A 20,623-nucleotide genomic window follows, 5' to 3' on the forward strand; every position below is an offset into this window, starting at 1 on the left:
AAAATTCGGGAACTGGTAATGAAAACAGCAAAGATCTCTTCACTACTCAGATTGGCAGAAATTAGAGAGAATGACAATGTCTAGTGCTTTTGAAGGTTCAGGGAATAAGATACACTCCTACACTTTTGATGGTGTAATAATTATTATGAGCTTTAGAGAAAATAATCTGGCAGTATGTACTAAAATTTAAAGTGTACTTGATATTTGACCCAGCATTTCCACTTTCAGAAATGTATTTGACTAAAATAAAAATGCTAATACAAGAATGTTTGGGGATGTTTATTACAGCATTGCTTATAATATCAAAGACGAAGGGACAACCTAAATATCCATCATTGAGAGAATGGTTGAATACATTTTGATACAGCCAGATGGGAACTTTACAATCATATTACGCAACTATTATCAGTAATAAATAATGGATGATAGGGACTCTTATAACCCACACACCCAGGCTTACCCCAGACCAATAAAGTCATTATAGTTAAAGATTTCCAGATGGTTCCAAAATTAAGAGCCACTCCTCTAGGGAATGGCAAATGTTTAATGTGAAGGGCCAGATAGAACATTTTTTAGGCTTTGTGGGCCATATGGTCTCTGTCATTGTTACTCAAATGTGTCCTGTAGTGCAAAAGCTGCCATAGATGTTACATAAATTAACAGGCATGGCTGAGTTCCTGTAAACTTTATTTCAAATGAAAACAAAAAACTATGATCAGTAGAACATATAGTTCATATGTGGAGCTATATGAATTGTCATGAAGGCCTATTAAGTAAAAAGCAAGTTCTTTTAGTTCTTATAACTCTATATCTATAGTCCCATTTTTGTATGAAATAAATCATTATATTTGTATGTAATGTTTGTATGAGCCAGGCAAAACAAAAAGGAAGGATTCATACTATTAATAATTGTTACTGGCTGAGGCAGGCAGATTGCTCGAAGTCAGGAGTTCTAAACCAGCCTGAGCAAGAGTGAGACCCTGTCTCTACTATAAATAGAAAGAAATTATCTGGAAAACTAATATATATAGAAAAAATTAGCTGGGCATGGTGGCGCATGCCTGTAGTCCCAGCCACTTGGGAGGCTGAGGCAGTAGGATTGCTTGAGCCCAGGAGTTTGAGGTTGCTGTGAGCTAGGCTGACGCCACGGCACTCTAGCCAGGGCAACAAAGCAAGACTCTGTCTCAAAAAAAAAAAAAAATAATATGTTACTATTAGATATATTGATGTGATAGGAATGGAGGGGAATGAGATAAGCTTCTAAAATTTTATTTTAGACACTGTTGTACTGTTATAATTGTTGTAATTGTTGTAACAAGCATGTACTCCTTATGTATTTAAGTGGTTTAAAAAACAAGCCAACCCTTACAGAGCACTTTATTCATACAGTTAACTTATAAATTTCCATAATTTGCCACTAGTTTTTCTTGGATGCATTATATTTTGTCTTTAATAATGTACTGCTTATTTGCAGTATGCATGGTACTTTTTGCAATTTATACTTTTTTTCCTAGAAATATTTATATTATCCATTTTCATGCAAATGGCCTAATTAGTTGGCATATAGTTCTTCACAATATTTCCTTATAATCTTTTTAGTTTCTATAGAGTAGGGAGTGATGTCCCCTCTTTCATTGTTGATTTTGGTTATTTGTGTCCTCTCTCTTTTTTTTCTTGGTCTGCTTAGCTCCGTAGTTCTCAGCCATGGGTGATTTTGATTTTGCCACTCCTTCTCCTAGGGATATTGACAATATTTGGAGATGGTTTTGGTAGTAAACTTTTTTTTTTTTTAACCTCATATTATGGGGGTACAAATATTGTTAGGGTTACATATCTTGTCACTGCCCCCGTCCCCCCGCAGCTATGCCAGAGCTTCAAGCATGCCCAACCTCCAAGTGGTGCGTACTGCATCCATCATGAAAGTGCATGCCCTTTCCCTCCTACCCCCGTCCACCTGTCCACCTCCCAATAACAGATTTTTTTTTTTAGACATTTTGGTTACAGTGTGTATCTTTTTTTTTTTTTTTTTTTGAGACAGAGTCTCACTTTGTTGCTCAGGCTAGAGTGAGTGCCGTGGCGTCAGCCTAGCTCACAGCAACCTCAAACTCCTGGGCTTGAGTGATCCTTCTGCCTCAGCCTCCCGAGTAGCTGGGACTACAGGCATGTGCCACCATGCCCGGCTAATTTTTTATATATATATCAGTTGGCCAATTAATTTCTTTCTATTTATAGTAGAGACGGGGTCTTGCTCTTGCTCAGGCTGGTTTTGAACTCCTGACCTTGAGCAATCCACCCGCCTCGGCCTCCCAAGAGCTAGGATTACAGGTGTGAGCCACAGTGCCCGGCCTACAGTGTGTATCTTTGCCTCTCCCTAAAAAGGGATAGAGGTAATCCCTTCTTCCTCCCCACAATGCTCACCACATTTGGGTCTCGCCCTCCAAATCCCTGTTGAACACTACCATTTTTTGAGCACCATAGTTTTAGTCTGTCAGTACCAATTTGATGGTGAGTAGATGTGTAGCCCATTTTCCAGGTCTTGTGTTGTCTCTCTTTGTATTATGGTCTTAAGCTTAATCCAGGATAGCATAAGCGGTGCTAGTTCACTATCGTTTCTTAGGATTGAGTAATGTTCCATTGTGAGCATATACCACATTTTAGTTATCCACTCATGAATTGATGGATACTTGGGTAGTTTCCATGACTGTGCAATAGTGAATTGTGCTGCCATAAACATTCGGGTGCAGATGCCTTTATAATAGAATGACTTATGTTCTTTTGGGTAGATGCCCAACAATGCTGTTGCTGGGTCCAATGGTATTTCTATTTCTAGTTGTTTGAGGTATCTCCAAATTCTTTTCCACAAAGATTGCACTATTTTTCAGTCCCACCAGCAGTGTAAGAGTGTCCTTTCTCTCCGCATCCTCACCATCATTTGTTATTTTGGAATTTCTTGATACAGGCCATTCTCACTGGGGTTAGGTGATATCTCATTGTGGTTTTTTTTTTTTTTTTGAGACAGAGTCTCGCTTTGTTGTCCAGGCTAGAGTGAGTGCCGTGGCGTCAGCCTAGCTCACAGCAACCTCAAACTCCTGGGCTGCAGTGATCCTTCTGCCTCAGCCTCCCGAGTAGCTGGGACTACAGGCATGCGCCACTATGCCCGGCTAATTTTTTATATATATATCAGTTGGCCAATTAATTTCTTTCTATTTATAGTAGAGACGGGGTCTCGCTCTTGCTCAGGCTGGTTTTGAACTCCTGACCTTGAGCAATCCACCCGCCTCGGCCTCCCAAGAGCTAGGATTACAGGCGTGAGCCACAGCGCCCGGCCCTCATTGTGGTTTTGATTTGCATTTCTCTAATGATTAGAGATATTGAACATTCTTTTATATGTTTGCAGGCCATTATTCTGTCTTCTTTGGAGAAGTTTCTGTTCATTTCCATTGCCCATTTCTTGATGGGGTTGTTTGATTTTTTGTTTATTCTTTTAAGTTCTAGATAGATTCTTGTTATTACACCTTTATCTGAAGTGTAGAGAGCGAATATTTTCTCCCATTCTGTGGGTTGTCTATTTGCTCTAATGATGGTTTCCTTGGCAGTGCAGAAACTTTTTAATTTGATCAGATCCCATTTGTTTATTTTTGCTGTGGTGATTGCCTTGGGGGTCTTCTTCATAAATTCTTTGCCTAGACCAATATCTGATAGAGTTTTCCCAACATCATCTTCTAGTTATACATCATCTTTTTAGTTATACATCTTTGTATTTTTAATCATTTTTCTGGAGATTGTAATAAATGTCATTAATTTTTCAGTTTGTTAATATTAACCTCATGTAAATTTAGAACCTTGTACCATTTTATCTTTACCTTCTTCAGCTATAATTTTCATGTATATACATCTATATAAATTATAAATTCTACAAGACAATTTTTGCTTTATCCAGTTATAGTCATTTTAAAGACATTAATAAAAAAATGGTAGTTTTATATTTGCAGAGATGTGTACCGTTTCTGAAGTTCTTTTTTTTTTCTTTCCTTTTTGAGACAGAGTCTCACTTTGTTGCCTAGGCTAGAGTGAGTGCCGTGGTATCAGCCCAGCTCACAGCAACCTCATACTCCTGGGCTCAAGCAATCCTGCTGCCTCAGCCTCCCGAGTAGCTGGAACTACAGGCATGCGCCACCATGCCCGACTAATTTTTTCTCTATATATTAGTTGGCCAATTAATTTCTTTCTATTTACAGTAAAGACGGGGTCTCACTCTTGCTCAGCCTAGTTTCGAACTCCTGACCTCGAGCAATCTGCCTGCCTTGGCCTCCCAGAGTGCTAGGATTACAGGCATGAGCCACTATGCCCGCCCTGAAGTTCTTTATTGCTTCTGAAAGATGTGAATTTGATTTGGTAGCATTTCTCTTCAGTCTACAGAATTTCTTTTCTCATTTCTTGGAGTTCAAGTCTGCTATGGAAGATTTTTTTTCTTTTATCTGGCAATGGATTTATTTCACCTTTATTCTTTTTAAATTTAATTTAATTTTTTTTTTTTTCTGCGACAGAGTCTCACTCTGTTGCCCTGAGTAGAGTGCCATGGCATCACCCTAGCTCACAGCAACCTCAAACTCCTGAGCTTAAGCAATCCTTCTGCCTCAGCCTCCCAAGTAGCTGGTACTACAAGCATGTGCCACCATACACGGCTAATTTTTTCTCTATATTTTTAGTTGTCCAGATAATTTCTTTCTATTTTTAGTAGAGACAGGGTCTTGCTCTTGCTCAGGCTAGTCTCTAACTCCTGATCTTGAGCGATCCTCCCTCCTCAACCTCCCAGAGTACTAGGATTACAGGTGTTGAGCCACTGCACCTGGCCTCACTTTAATTCTTAAAGGATATTTTTCTGGATGTAGAATTCTGGGTTGGCAGTTTTTCGTCTTTCAGCACCTTAAAGTGCACTTAAAATTATGCTTCCTTTATTTTATTGCCTCCATAATTTCAAATGAGATGTCTACTATCATTTCAATCTCTGTTTTCCTGAATGTTATGTATCATTTTTCTGTGGCTTATTTCAAGATTTATTTTTTAGTTTTGATTTTCAAAAATTTGACTTGGTTTAGTTTTCTTCACATTTATCCTGCTTGGAATTCACTGGGAATTTTGAATTTGAAAATTTATATCATTAGCCAAATTTGGGAAATTTTAGCTATTTGAAAATTTTTTTCTCCTTTATTTTCTCTTGTTGTTTTATGAGTCTATACTTATACATATATTAGACTTTTTCTATTTTTTTAGCCATCCTTGAGGCTCCTATTTTTCAATCTTAATTCTCTGTTACTTAGATTGGATAATTTCTATTTTTCTGTCATCAAGTTCACTACCTCTTTCATATGAATTCTACCATTAAACTAACTGGTAATTTATTTCAGATGTTATATTTTTCTATTCTAAAATGTCCATTTGGTTCTTTTGTTTTTGGAGTTTCCATTTCTCTGCTTTGGTTTCCTATCTTTTTATTCATTATAAATTTCTTTTCCTTAATGTCATTTACTATAATAGCTGCTTTAAATTTTTTTTTGTGTTAAAAATCTAATGTTTTGATCATTGAAGGTGTTGAAGAAAGAATGTAGTAGTATAAGAACTGGGAAAGGCTATATTAAAAAAAAAGCCAAGGGGGGAAGCAGTAGTCAACAATGTTAAGTGCCATAGGGAGGTTAGTTAGAATAAACGTCTTTTTGATTTGATAATTAAAAACTTACTGACCACAACAGTAATACTTCCAAGTGGTAAGATTAGAAGGAATATTGCAGTATGTCATAATGTAAGTGGCAAATAAAATATGACAGAATGTAGAGTACTTGTTTAAGGAGCTGGCCATGGGCAAAGAAAGAAAAGAGAGGGAAATGGAGGAGGCAAGGTAAAATAAGATTTGTCAAGTATGTGGAATAATAAAAAACACATTTATTGATTAAGGAGGAACAGCTAGAATGTTGGTAGAAATTGAAGATATAAGTTCATGAGAAGGTAGAAAGGATGGGATTGAGAACGTAGAAGAAAGGATATTTCTTCCCAACCTCTACTCTCTGCCCCACAACCACCATTTAGTTGGGTAAGGAATGCAAAATTGTCAAGGATTTTGATACATGAGCAATATAGAGTTTGGTTATTATTTGCAAAATGGTATGTATGTTAAATGATTACTCCCATTCTTTGAGGAAAAACGTAGGTACTGAGAAGTACAGAGATTGAGAGGAAATATTGAAGACTGCTATAAATTTTGGAATAGTTATGGGCTATTGGTGATCGATGTGAGCCAAGTGAAAGGAACAGTTTTGTGTTCCCAAATGAGATTGAAATTTATGAATTATTTTTAAAAGTCTCAAATTGGGATAAGAAATTCTTGTGGAATTATATTTACTCTGACTAGGAGCAGAGAATACATGTTTTTAGGATTTACTTCTGTATAAGGGTTGGAGAGTTGAGGGGGCACACTTAGAATTCAACCTAGGTATAGAGGGAACTTTATTGTGAGTAAACAGTGCTACAGTTGATGAGTTATACGTTTCTATGAAGGAGACAGTAAGGTTTATATAATCCTTATAAAGGAAAGAGGAATAGGAATATTAGGAAGTTATGGTCCGAAAGTGGAAGATTATAGGTTAAGATGTCAGAGGTGGAACAATTTGAGGTCCTGAGAATGGCCATTGAAAGGATTGATAAATTGGAGCAAAGAGGGAAGAATTTTGTTGTTGTGAGGTTAGGAAACTATGGTATTCTTGGTATTTGAATGAATTATCCAAATTGACATTGAAATCCTCAAAAAACTATTAATCTAACAGTTTTCATTTAATCTGAGGCATAAATGTAATGATGGTGGATGTTAATGACAAAGCGAGTTAGAGGCTACCTTGTACTGTCTTCAAAGTAAGAGTGTTTTTCCTCTTCACGCAGGTGAAAATGTAAGAGTTTGTTAGGAGTGGGGATCTCTTAATCCTGAATATGTACATGATATTAATATAGAAAAATGATTTGGCTTTAATATTAAATCAGTGGTCTTAATATTACATCAAGAATACATTGGATATTTGAAACAATGTTTTATTTATTTTGTTTTAAAACTTAATAGTTTTTGGTGGAGGCAGCTGGGCTGGGGAAAGAGTGAAGATAGGTTGCATTGTCAGAGGAATCATATACATTTTAAAAACAAGAAATTTTACTACCATTGTGTTTTTCTTTTTTAATAGGTTAAAAAAGTTGTCATTCTTTTAAGCATTATCAATATAGCAGCAGGGCAAGAACAGAGAGGAGCAGTGTCAGTATCTTCATATCACTTATGGGTGTTTCTGCTTTGAAAGATGTAAGATTTCTGTAAGTTTAACAAAATTCATTAACTGGACCTGAGATGATACATGATAGCATGAGATTGTTTAAACATAAATATGACATCTAATCTCTAGCATATTTATTTTATAGGTAGTTATTGATAGTTGTCATAAATAACATTATACTGTAACCTCTCTGTAGTACATTTTTCCTTTTCTTCAATAACTCCTAACTTATTCAAATGGATGTCAGGTCTATGATGTTGAACAGGATTTGCTTAGGGCAAAAATATGATGTTCTGAAGGTTTAGCCTGAGTTTTTTCCCCCATCTATGTTGATATTTTCCTCTCATGAGGGCCTCAGTGCTCATTATTCTGCTCTTAAACTCCCTTGACTATCTCCATATGGAACACTGGATTTGGTACTACCAGTCCTTCAAACTTTATTGTGGAGTATGTACTGTATTGAGAATGGCTTATGTTCTGCAGATCTCAAAATGTGAAATGCATAGCATTGTTGTCCTATATTAAAAGAATTTCTGGCAGCAGTATTCAGGTTTGAAAAAGTTGGAGAGGGGCACTGAGTCTCTTGTGCAGTAATCCTGCTAAAAAATGATTCCTGTGACTCTTAGAATTACATTAAATTAATGAAAGACTATAAGCTTTGGGTTCAGAAACACCCAGGTCACTTGGTCTGTTTCATTTATTTGCTCAATGACTTTGTACAGATTTCTTCTCCTTTCTCAATTTAAGTTTTTGACCCTGAAAAGAGTAGTTTTTTTCCTCAGTATGTTAAAGTGAGGTATAAATGAGATAATGTAGGTAAAGTACATGGAATAGTAAATGTTAGTTCTTTTCCTAAATGTTGGTCTCCTCTTGTTATTCAGAGGAGAATAATTATGAAGACGCTCTAGAAACATTTAATAGAAATAATTTGTACTGTTTTCTTCCGTCCCAGTGAGAGGAAAAGGATCATTTGGGTGATCTGGTCTCCAGATTCTCTTAGAAGTAGCTCTTTCTTAGTTTTGCTTATTTTTGTGTGATTCAGAATTTTAAAATAGTATTAATACATAAAATCATTTGAAAATGGTACTATGTTTTTGCTTTCACCCATTTTGATGAACTATTTTCTAGTTCTAATCATAAAGATGAATAAAGGGGCTGCCATCAAGACTCCTGCCTCATCCAACAGAAAGTGCCTGTTCTGGTACTTGTACTATATTATTGGTTTTAAGATTTTAGATGGACTGATAGGAAGACATTAGGTCATGGCAGCAGCTGTGATGAAATGCAAGCAAGATCTTTTTAACAGAAATCTGGATGTCCCCACAGAGTAGAATTAGCAACTTGAGAGGGAAGAATATCTAGAAACCAATTTAGAATGTTTATTGGACCATTGGAGACATGATGACTCTGCATTAGCTATGTGTAACAAAATTATATATACTTTGTTTTGATTTGTGTTTCAGAATTTTTTTTTCTACTTTTCAGAAAAAACGAGGAGAGAAATGACAGCCAAAGGTTCTACAGCCATGGAAGTTCTCCTGTCAACGTTAGAGGTAAATCACTAATAGGTTTTAATTATATAACTGTGAATATCAAGCAATACTGAAGAGAAAACATATATGAAGCACAAAAATTTTATCTTAGAAGTAAAGGCAATAAATGAAAATTTGTTTTGTGTTTTTAAAATGTTATTTGGAATGATGATATTAATATTCTAGTATGTATTAGGTGAATATTTAAGTATATTTCCCTACAATTATAATGATAACTGTACATTTTAACCCTAACATGCCACTCTAATTGGTAATAGAAAAGGTATTAGCTGGAAATAAATCTTTAGCTTAGAATAAATGATCAGTATTGAAAATTATCATTTATTGTGTTGTATTAGCTGACATACATTTATGATTTATTTTACTACATATATTGGATAAATAACTATATTATATTAATGATAATTGAATTTCTGTGCCAGTGTAAAAGTTTTGGGTAGGCCAGCAGGATATATTAAGCATCAGGATTCTATATTTTATTCAGTGCAGTGTTACAAGGAATGAGTTCATATTTTTTACAGGAAGTCTTAGCATCATAAAGATGTCATTTCTCCCCAAATTGATCTGTCATTTTAGAATAATCTCAATAAAAATTCCTGTAAGTTTTGTTTCTAAAGTCCAATTGGGGGTGGGGAGAAAGCAAAAATATTTAATAGAAAGCACATTTCTGAAAAAGAAGGGAAATGAGAAAGGACTCTCCCCATTAAATATCAGAGAACATTATAAAGCTTCAGTAATTAAAATGGTTTAGAAATTATGCATGAATAGTAGATAGATATCAGTGTAACTGAATAGAAAATCCAAAAATAAATTTAAATGCTTATAGCACTTAATTTTTAATATTATTATTAGTAGTATTATTTTTAAAGTATTATTTAATAAAGGTAGCATTTCAGATCAGTGAGAAATAGATTACTTACTGGTAGCTATCTGGAAAAGTATAACATTGGAGTCTTACATACTGCATCCTACACCAAAATAAATTATATGTCAAGCAAAGATTTAGGCATGGAAAATGAAATTATAATACTAGAGGAAGCAAGAGGAGAAATTTGAAATAATCTTACACAAAGAAGGCTTTTCTAAGTATGAAAAAACAGGAGGTATATAAGATTGATAAATTCAACCATGTTAACAAAAAGTACATGAAAAAAACACCATACATACTTAGAAAATTGAGGAAAACATATTTTGACTCATGATTTCTTTGACATATAATGAACTTCTACAGTAAGGGAAAAAAATCATTAACCTAATAGAAAACTGTGTAAAGGCTATGCATAGTTTGCAGAAAAAGAAATAAAAGTGTCATTTGAGATTGAGCATTACTTTTAATAAGACAAATGTAACCAAAGGACAGTGTTTAAACATTTTAACCTATTAGATTGGTTGTCCAGACTTTGGGAAATAGTTACGCTTCTACGATGTTGATGGGAGTAATAATTACTCCACGGATAATAATTTGGTAATATCTATCAAAATAAATTATCAAAATAAATGCCCGTATTCTTTGACTGTGAAATTCCAGGAATTAATCTCACATACAAGTGTACTTCACCACATATACTTAGTTACTTGTTGCAATTTTTGATAACAAAATATTAAAAGCAACCTAAATATCTTATGGGTAGGTGACTGGTTACATAAACAATGATGATATAGCCATATAATGGAATATATCCTGTAGCCCTTAAAAAAATAAAGAAGCTCTTATTTCTTGATGTGTAAAATATCAAGATGCAAAATAATATCTATAGAGTAAAACCATTTAGAGAAATAAATATGTATATACATGTATATTTATGTGAATTTCTTTTATCCTTACAGAGAAATAAATCTATATATACATGTATATTCAAATGGATTTTATATTATCTTTGGCAGGATACATAAGAAATGGGTAACATGATTGCCTTCTTAGAGGGGAGCTAGGTGATAGTCACCATATATACATTGTAGTGCCTTTTACATTTTGATTCATTTACTGTTTCTTTGGTATAAAGATGAGGAATTCTAATGACAAAGTAATTCTTCTTTTAATAATGTTGATATAAGCAAATAGTTCAAAATGATTTGTAAAACTTCTTAGAGGCAAGAGTCAGCAACTGAAATGATAAGAGAATAGAGGGAACCTGAATACATTTATTACTAGAGAAATTGGAAAGGTCATTTGTCAAATACAGGTAGTTCCCAACAGGTTCAAAGAGTTTGGGAGTCACAAATTTACAATGTCTTAACAAAGCAAATTATTTTTATTTCAGAACACAAAAGATCTTCAAACTACCCTCAATATCTTAAGCATTCTTGTTGAGCTGGTGTCAGGTGGTAAGTTTTTGTTTCCTTTGGTCTAATTTCTGTTTGTAAACAGTGATCAACGATGTATCATGTACACTTTATTTGGAATTTCTGATATTCATAGAGACTATTCTGAGTATTGGAATTTAGAAAATTAAATGTCTTACTCTTTTGCTGTTGCTTTGTTTTTGGTATCTTCAAATATCCCTCAAGCTACCCCTGAGAGCCATGCGTTTCAGAACTTTGAATCTAGAATTTTGACATCACTTGTGTTTATTCTTTGTGTGCTTTTTTCTTACTAAATAAAGGAGATAAAAGAAAATACGATTTTGATGATATTTGTTTGATTTTAGAAGTTATCACTTAACCATTTCTTGAATGCCAACAAATTGTGATACCTAATATGGGAGGATTTGCTATTTAAAATTTGTTTAATAAATTTTTAGGTGGAGGTCGCAGAGCGAGTTTCTTAGTTTCCAAAGGTGGCTCACAAATATTATTACAATTACTTGTAAATGTCAGCAAGGAATCTCCCTCGCATGAGGAGTTAATGGTACAGATTCATTCTATTCTTGCAAAGATTGGACCAAAAGGTAAGGATTTCACTTGTATGATTATCAAATCTAGAACAATCTTTGTAACATGGATTCTCTCTGCCTTGAAACTGCTCAATTTTTAAAAATTTTATTTCTCAATTTTTATGGATATGTAATAATTGTACATATTTATGGGGTACATGTGATATTTTGATACAGGCCCACAGTGTGTAATGATAAAATCTGGGTACTTGAGATATCAGTCACCTTAAATATTCATTGTTTCTTTGTGTTGAGAACATTCCAGATCTTCTCCTATAGCTATTTTGAAATATAAGATAAGTTGTTATTAACTATAGTTGCCTTATTGTGATACCGAACACTGGATCTCATTCCCTCTAACTATATTTTTGTACACATTAACCAACCCTTCTTTATCCCCCCTTCTTACTACCCTTGCCAGCCACTGGTAGCCACCATTCTATCCACCACCTCTATGAGATCAATTATTTTAGCTCCAACATATGAGTAAGCAGGTGTGATATTTATCTTTCTGTGCCTGCGTTCTTTCACTTAACATAATGTCTCCAACTTCCACCTGTGTTGCTGCCAGTGACAGTATTTCATTTTTTTCATGGCTGAATATTTTATTATATATATGTATTGCATTTTTTTTACCCATTCATTCATTGATAGATACTTAAGTTTATTCTGGATCTTGGCTATTGTGATAGTACTGCAATAAACATGATAATGCAGATATCTCTTTGATATACTGATTTTATTTCTTTTGGAAATATACCCAGCACTGGGATTGCTGGATCATACGGTAGTTCTATTTTAGGTTTTTGAGGAACCGCCATGCTATTTTCCATAGTGGTTGTACTAATTTACATTTCCACCAGCACCATATGAGCATTCCCTTTTCTATGTATCCTTGCCAGTATTTGTTATTTTCTATCTTTTTCATAATGGCTATTTTAACTGGGGTGAGATACTATCTCATTGTGATTTTGATTTGCATTTCCCTGATGATTAGTAGTGTTGAACATTTTTTCATATTCCTGTATATTGGCCATTTATATGTCTTTTTTTGAAAAATGTCAATTCAGATCTTTTGCCCATTTTAAAATCCAATTGTTATTATTATTATTATTTTTTTGCTATTGAGTTCTGTATATATTCTGGTTATTAACTTCTTGTTGGATGAATAATTTATAAATATATTCTCCTGTTCTGTAGGTTGTCTCTTCACTTTGTTGATTGTTTCCTTTTGTGTGCAGAAGCTTTTTAGCTTGATGTAATCCCATTTGTCAATTTTTGTTTTGGCTACTTATGCTTTTGGAGTCTTAGTCAAGAAATCTTTGCCCAGACCAAAGTCCTGAAGCATTTCCCCAATGGTTTCTTCTAGAAACTGCTCAGTTTTTAAAATCTAAAATGCTATTGCTTTTTTTTAGATGTAGTAATGAAATGCTTTTTTATAATCAACCAGTGATATGCAGGAATTGAGAATCCAAAATTCATGAGGAATTAATAGAACAAAGGAAAATATGTTAGAATCACAAGTATGTCTTGGGGGGGTGGGTTGTGTGCCTGCTTATGTATGTGTGTAAAGGGAATGAAATATGGATATTGTCGAGGCTAGAAGGAGGAATATGGATGGGAATGTTTTCAGGAACATGGAGATAAAATGTGTCATTGCTTTTCATTAATAGTCATATTTATGCTGCACAGTCCCAGTGCTCAGGAAACTTACAATCTAGTTGAGAAGACCAAAACAGAAAAAAATTACAAGACTGATTATTATAATGGTGAGATGTGTAAAATATTAAAAAATACCAATCGAGTAAAATGGGATATAGAATCAAGGAAGAAACAGATTTAGGTTAGGTTAACAGAGGAACCCATCCTTTGAATGGAATTTATGTTCAGTTTACAGGTGTTTACCTGCATAAAGATTAAAATGATTTTCTAAACTCTTAGAATTTTTTAAGAGTTTTGCCATTGCCTTGTGGCATATATATGAGTTTTAAACTTTGAAGTGTTTGGCTAACATGCTTATTTTGGAAAGTGAGGATATATGTGTACATAGTTTGTGTATTTATATATAGTTCATGAATATCTTTATGTATTATATAAATACTTAGAGTAGTACTTTTCACAGGTGTTTTATAGAAAGGAACCATGTGTGACTTTAATTTTCCAGGTGTATTAGGGGCCTTAAGACTTAAACATATATTCAGTTTATGTAAGAAATATATTATCAGTCTCTTATTTTTCTGTAACTCGTGTTTGAGATTTTTTTTGGAGAATGAAAAATAAAGTAAGAAAACCTTATTTATTGATCAATGTTGTTATCTCATACTTCCTTATCTAATTAAGACCATGTTATCTTTCTTCTACTTTTCATGAAATTAAGATATTGGTACATTTACTTTATATTTTTAATATCCCTTTTATATCATCTTCATTTTATTTTCTCCTATATATTCTTTTAAATTTGTGATATTTCCATTACAATTTGTCCTAGTTTTCCATTTTTATGTCATTCAGGGATATTATATGGTAGTGTCTTGAGTGATTTTTCTACCTTTTTTTTTCTTGTGAGATGAGAGTAATTTTCCCTCAGGAATATTTTGTTCTTTTAACTTAAAATTCTCTCTGTTTGCTGGTCCTGCTTATTACTTTCTTTGTTAAAATCTTAACATTCTTAAGTTCTCATTTAAATTTTTTTCTGTTTTAATCTCTGTGAGAATAAAAATCAAGATCTCTTCCTTTTCCATGTTAAGAATTATATCCCTTTAGAAATTTATTTGATAATATTTGCCATATTATTTTCTACATAAGCTGCCCATTTTTCATTAATTTATATTCTTTTATAAGCCAGAAAAGAATATGGTTCATATATTAAGTAAATAATGTTGACAATGGACATTTAGATTCTTTTTTTTTTTTTTTTGACAGTAGTCTTGCTCTGTTGCCCAGGTTAGAATGCATAGCTCATTGCAACCTCAAACTCCTCCTGCTTCAGCTTCCTGAGTAGCTAGAACTACAGCGTTTGCCACCACGCTTGGCTAATTTTTTATTTTTTGTAGAGTCAGGGTCTCTCTATGTTGCTTAGACTGGTCTCCACCTCCTGGCCTCAAGCAGTACTCTGCCTTGGCTTCCCAAAGTGCTAGGATTATCGGCATGAGCCACTGTGCCTGTCTTACATTTAGGTTCTTTACTATTACCCTTAACTATGAGATGGCGTTTCTGTGAAATATGTTGAATTAGACAGACTTGTATGTCTAGTAGATTGGGTAAGTTCTTCCTGTTATGACAGTCTAAGTGTTAGGATACTCTAACACCCATTCTCCTGCCCTATCCTCCTGCTGGTCCCTTAGTACATTCTTTCAACTCATGTTTCAAAAGTGTAAGGGGTATTTTAAAAATCATATGAAATGATTATAATTATTTTGGATCAGCTTTATATTTGATAATATCAGGGTCATATTATAATTTTTTTTTGTTTTTTGAGACAGAGTCTTGCTCTATCGCCCGGCCTAGAGTGCCATCGCATCGGCCTAGCTCATAGCAGCCTCAAACTCCTGGGCTTAAGTGTTCTTCCTGCTTCAGCCTCCTGAGTAGCTGGGACTACAGGCATATGTCACCATGCCTGGCTAATTTTTTCTGTTTTTAGTAGAGAAGAGATTTCACTCTTGCTCAGGGCTCAGGCTAGTCTCCACCTGAGCTCAAGCAATCCTCCCACCTTGGCCTCCCAGAGTGCTAGGATTACAGGTGTGAGCCACTGTGCCTGACCATATTGTAAAGTTAAAATATCATTGCTTCATTTCATTCAAAGTTATATGTGAATAAATTGTTTTTCTTTTTTTTTTTAAACAGATAAAAAATTTGGAGTGAAGGCAAGAATTAATGGGACTCTGAATATAACCCTGAATTTGGTCAAACAGAATTTGCAGAGTCACCGGTTAGTTCTACCTTGTCTTCAGCTTTTACGAATATATTCTGCTAACTGTGAGTATTTGAGTGGCTTTTGGTTAACTCAGTGTTGTAAAGTTACACAAAGTGAAAATTTTAAAGTATCTTAATTCTGTAAACCTCTAATATTTGTGGAAATGGAAAGAGAAGATTTAATGTGGATTATTATAACTCCTAACTACAACCACAACAAAAGTGATGTGGAATGAAAATGTAAGTTGACACAATCTTGACAATTCTTGCAAATTCCCCCAATTTGTAAATGACTGGAGTGAGGGGGATGCATAGGCTGCCTATGGAAAGGATGTATACCTCAACAGTATAGCTAAAGGTGTGCTCAGAGAAAAGTAGCTCTGAACACTTAAATAATCAAAACTTTCATAATTAAAAAAACACAAGGAAATGAATAAATTTGATATCTAACCAAAGAAGTTAAAAGCAGAGAAATAAACAGAAGGAATGTAGAGAAATGAAATTGTAAAGGAAAAAATGAAAAATATGCATTAGAAAATATTAGGTCACTAAATAGGAAATGTTGATTTCAAATCAAAAGTGTAGTTTATTATATCTCAAGAAGCAGTACAATTAATGAAAGTATGCAACTAAACTATTATCACAGTTTTGCCATCTTAACTTAGATAGCTTGTTTATGCCAGCAGCTGAGAAGGCTGGAGAGTGAGTGGCAATGAAATCACAAAAGGTGTTTACCACAGCTTGTTGAGAATTGAATATTTTTCCTTGTAAGAAGTGGTCCAAAGCCTGGAAGAAGTGATAGTTGGTGCAAGGTCTGGTGAATACGTTGGATGACAGAGAGTTTCCAAGTCCAGCCTCTGTAGTTTGAACAGCATTGTTTGTGCGACATGTGGTTGAGCATTGTCTTGCAAGAGGATTGGCCTGTCTCTATAGACCAGTCTCGACTACTGAGTCACAAGCATCCTCAACATTTTGTCCAGTTGGTTGCAGTAGATATCCGCTGTAATCGATTGTAATCGATTTCATGAAGCTACAGTGGATAATGCCAGGGCTGGACCACCAAACAGACACCATTAGTTTTTTTAAATAAGTATTTGGTTTTAGACTGTTTTTGGCACTTCATCTTTATCCAACCATTGTGCTGACTGCTTATGATTGTCAAAAATAATTCATTTTTCATCACATGTAACAATATGGTGTAGAAATGGTTAACCTTTATGTTGTGACAACAAAGAAAGGCAAGTTTTGAGACAATTTCTCTTCTGGCGCTTGTTTAATTCATGCAGAACCCGTCTATCCAGCTTCTTTACCTTGCTGATTTGTTTCCGATGGTCCAATGTTGTTGGAATAGTAACGTCAAACCTTGCTGGTAATTCATGTGTAGGTTGAGATGGATTCGTTTCCACTACAGCTTTCAGCTCATCGTTATCCACCTTGGTCTCAGGTCGCCCTCGTGGCTCATTTTCAATATTTAAATTACCAGAACAGAACTTCTCAAACCATTGACATAATGGCATTCATTAGCCACATCTTTCCCAAACACTTGGTTGATATTTTGAGCTGTCTGCGCGGTATTGTTTCCAAAACTGAACTCAGATTCGAAAACAACATGAATTTTTGAATTACCCATGGTTTCACAAAAATTGATCTAAAAAAATGTGTGAAAGATAATTACAGCTCAAAACATGCATTTGCAAGACTGTGGATATACCTAGATACAAATAAAGCTAGAAGTGTCAGAGTGAAATGTCAGAGATAATCAGTTGTCAAACTCAGTATTTAAGGAAATTGGACATTTCATACTTAATAACCTAATAGAAAAATAGTCGATTTAAAAAATGAAACTGCATTGGATTAAAAATAAAACAGGTAAACCACCAAATACTCTAATCAAGGAACAAGTAAGATAGCACAGATATTAATATATTACTAAAATTAGAAGGGACAATGTAGCAATAAACAGATACAGAGGAAATTAAGATCATTCTACAAAACATTAGGAACTACATTTTGGTGATATTTTAATGAATTTCTAGCCTACAAGGCTAGAAAATGGCTTATCTGTAATTTTAAAAATTTTTACTAAAAATATTTTTAAGAGATGGACTATTACTGTCACTATGTTGGGTGGAGTTCAGTGGCTGTTACTGGCTTGATCATACATAATGTAGTACAGCCTCAAACTCCTGACCTCAAGCCATCCTCCCACCTCAGCCTCCTGAGTAGCTGGCACTACAGGTACATGTTACTACATTTGGCTCTACAATTCTTCTTTTTTTTTTAAAGATACAGGGTCTAGCCCTGCTGCCGAGGCTGGAGCATTGTAGCTCAGTCATAGCTCATTGCAACCTTAAACTCTTCCACTCTAGTGATCATCCTGCCTCAGCCTCCTAAGTAGCTGGAACTACAGGTGCGCACCACAATGTCCAGCTAATTTTTAATTTTTTTGTAGAGACAAGGTCTCACCATGTTGCCCAGACTGGCCTCAAATTCCTGAGCTCAAGTGATCCTCCCTCCTTGACCTCCCAAAGTGCGGGGATTACCAGTGTGAGCCACTGCACCGCACCCAGTGTTAATATTTGTTAAGAATTCAAAATGTTAGGCGTAGTTTCTTGGTTAGGTAATTGTTTGCATTTTCCATGTGAAATACTAAAATTGTTCCCTTTTTCCCCTACTACGGTAGCTTTAATTAAGGTCCTTATTGCCTCTCACAGCCATTAGAGCACAGCCTCCTAATGTGTCTCTCAAAACCATCTTCCTCAGAGTGCTATGAGTTCTGACCTGTTCATTTAAAATGCAGATCTGATTTGTTGTTCTTTTTGGTCAATTCCTTATAGCTGGAAGAATTAAAACTTCTAGGGCCCTTCATAATTTGTTGCCCACTTCTTTTTCATGTTCTCATGTTCATATTTATATGTCTCTGTTTGATACTATATGTTTTAGCAATATGTAACTACTCATACCCTTGATGTTGTCTTTGTTCTGTTGTCCATGTTATGCCAGTCTTCAGAACTATTCCGGAACCACATCTACCCCTTTATTCCAATTCCCATCCTAGCTAACTTGTACTCATTTTTAGTGTGGGAACCTAGGCATCATTTTCTCCAGAAATGCCTCTGTTTCACTCCGAATTAGGAACTTCTCAGTGGTGTAACTCAAATAGTCTATAACTCTTAATCTATTTGGAAAGTAATTTAGTAATTATTTGTTTATTGTTTCTGTCATTTTCTCTACACTATGTTCTCTGAAAGCAGAGACTATTTATTCTTGTCTCTGAATCCTCATAACCTGATATTTAGTGAAGTTCACTAAATTTACTGAAGAAACAAAGTGGAGCAATGGAAGTATTTTTTATAATAGCAATTTTTTGCATATAACTTATTTCAGAATTTCCCTTCACTTCTAGTAAAAAACAAAGCAAAAATAAAAATCTTGAAAGTGTTGAGTTAAGGTGGACTTTCAAAGTGATTTAAGTTCACATTTACTAAACAATTTGTATATGTTTTTGACTTTGTATCACTAATTGTACACATTTTTAGTTATTGAAGTTTTAAAATCATTTTGCATCTTTTTCTACCCCTCCCAGCTGTGAATTCAGTATCTTTAGGGAAAAATGGAGTTGTGGAGCTGATGTTTAAAATCATCGGACCATTTAGTAAGAAGAACTCGAGTCTTATGAAGTGAGTAAATGTTTTGACTGTAAATAGATATATGTTCTATATTACTCTGGGCCTATTTATCTTGATATTTAGAGTGAGCAGCTTGAATTAAATTGTATCTAGGGTTCTTTCTTAGTTCCTAAATAATGATTTTTATCATGGTAAAGATTTTCTTTAGAATAAAGTTTAATCTTCAAAACATATCAAAATTAAATAATTTTAAATTCATTGAATATAGTGTTTATAGGAATTGAGACCTTGAACATTACTGGATACTATAAGAGGAAACAAAATAGTTTTCATTCAGTAACATTTATTGAGTGCCTACTATATTCCCCACTAAATTTGTAATTTTCTAATGACTGCTTCCTTCATTCTTATGATTACCTGAACATATCTTAAATTTATACTAAATTTATATTAAATTTTGTCAAAATTATGTCATTCTTTTTTTCCCTTCATCTTGAGATGTGTGTGTATGTATGTGTATATGTTTTCATTTGTTCATAGGCCTTTCAACCTCAGAAAATGAAAATGGTTTCCAGTTACTTGGTTATATTTAGTATTTTGTTTAAGCCATTTTAGAGGTTGTTTTTTAAAAACTTTTTTATTGTGGAATTTTTCAAACACACATAAAACAGACTCATATTATATACTATAAAACTAACTGTATTGAATTAATTGTATTAATTATTTATTGTATTCAACAAGTTTCACCGTTCTGCCATTTTTGCTTCATTTTTTTCTCCTCCACACTTTTGTTTGTTTTTCTAGGGTACTTTTCATAAATCTCAGAAATAGTCAATTTTCTTTGACTATTATAATTTCTTTCCTAAACACTTCAGTATTAGGAAAAAAACCCCCACAATACTATAATCATATCCAACAAAAGTATTATTTTCTTAATCTAAAATCTAGTCTGGGTTCAGTTTTCTCCAGTTGTCTCAAAATTGCTCTTTGCAGTTGGTTTGTTTAACTCAAAATGCAAACAAGAGACACATATTATTCCTCATTTCCAAACCTACACAAAAATAGAAAGAATAGTATAATGAACTCTGATGTAGTTGTCACTCAATTTCAATGACAATCAAAATTTTGTCATTTTTATTTCATCTTTCTTTTGTCTGTTCTTATTTTTTCCTAGAGTATTTAAAGCAAGTATCAGCCATTATGTTTGATCTGTAAATTCTTTAGAATGATCACTATCAGATGTAGACCTTTTTTCTTTTAGTGTTACCACATATTATTTCAGTGCCTAACAATATTCATAATAATTTTATAATATCATTTGATAGTTTCTGATTATCTAAGAATGCCTT

The 20,623-nt window shown here is 34.0% G+C and overlaps 1 protein-coding gene across 5 annotated transcripts in view; it reads left to right on the forward strand.

Annotated features, from left to right (window-relative positions):
• The window catches only part of AGTPBP1 (ATP/GTP binding carboxypeptidase 1), a 175,655-nt gene that overhangs the window by 45,098 nt on the left and 109,934 nt on the right, over positions 1–20,623 (forward strand). For 4 of the 5 annotated variants that reach the window (XM_012787275.2, XM_012787272.3, XM_076008569.1 and 1 more), the window contains 5 exons: positions 8,793–8,860; positions 11,122–11,185; positions 11,602–11,748; positions 15,577–15,708; positions 19,232–19,325. In XM_012787275.2, the coding sequence (XP_012642729.1) occupies positions 8,793–8,860; positions 11,122–11,185; positions 11,602–11,748; positions 15,577–15,708; positions 19,232–19,325 (505 nt within the window). Of the gene's footprint in view, positions 1–5,498; positions 7,337–8,792; positions 8,861–11,121; positions 11,186–11,601; positions 11,749–15,576; positions 15,709–19,231; positions 19,326–20,623 lie in introns of those variants that run through there. The other variant, XM_076008570.1, reaches the window with a different exon arrangement.

Source organism: Microcebus murinus, chromosome 12 (genome assembly GCF_040939455.1).
Source record: "Microcebus murinus isolate Inina chromosome 12, M.murinus_Inina_mat1.0, whole genome shotgun sequence".
Taxonomy (NCBI): domain Eukaryota; kingdom Metazoa; phylum Chordata; class Mammalia; order Primates; family Cheirogaleidae; genus Microcebus; species Microcebus murinus.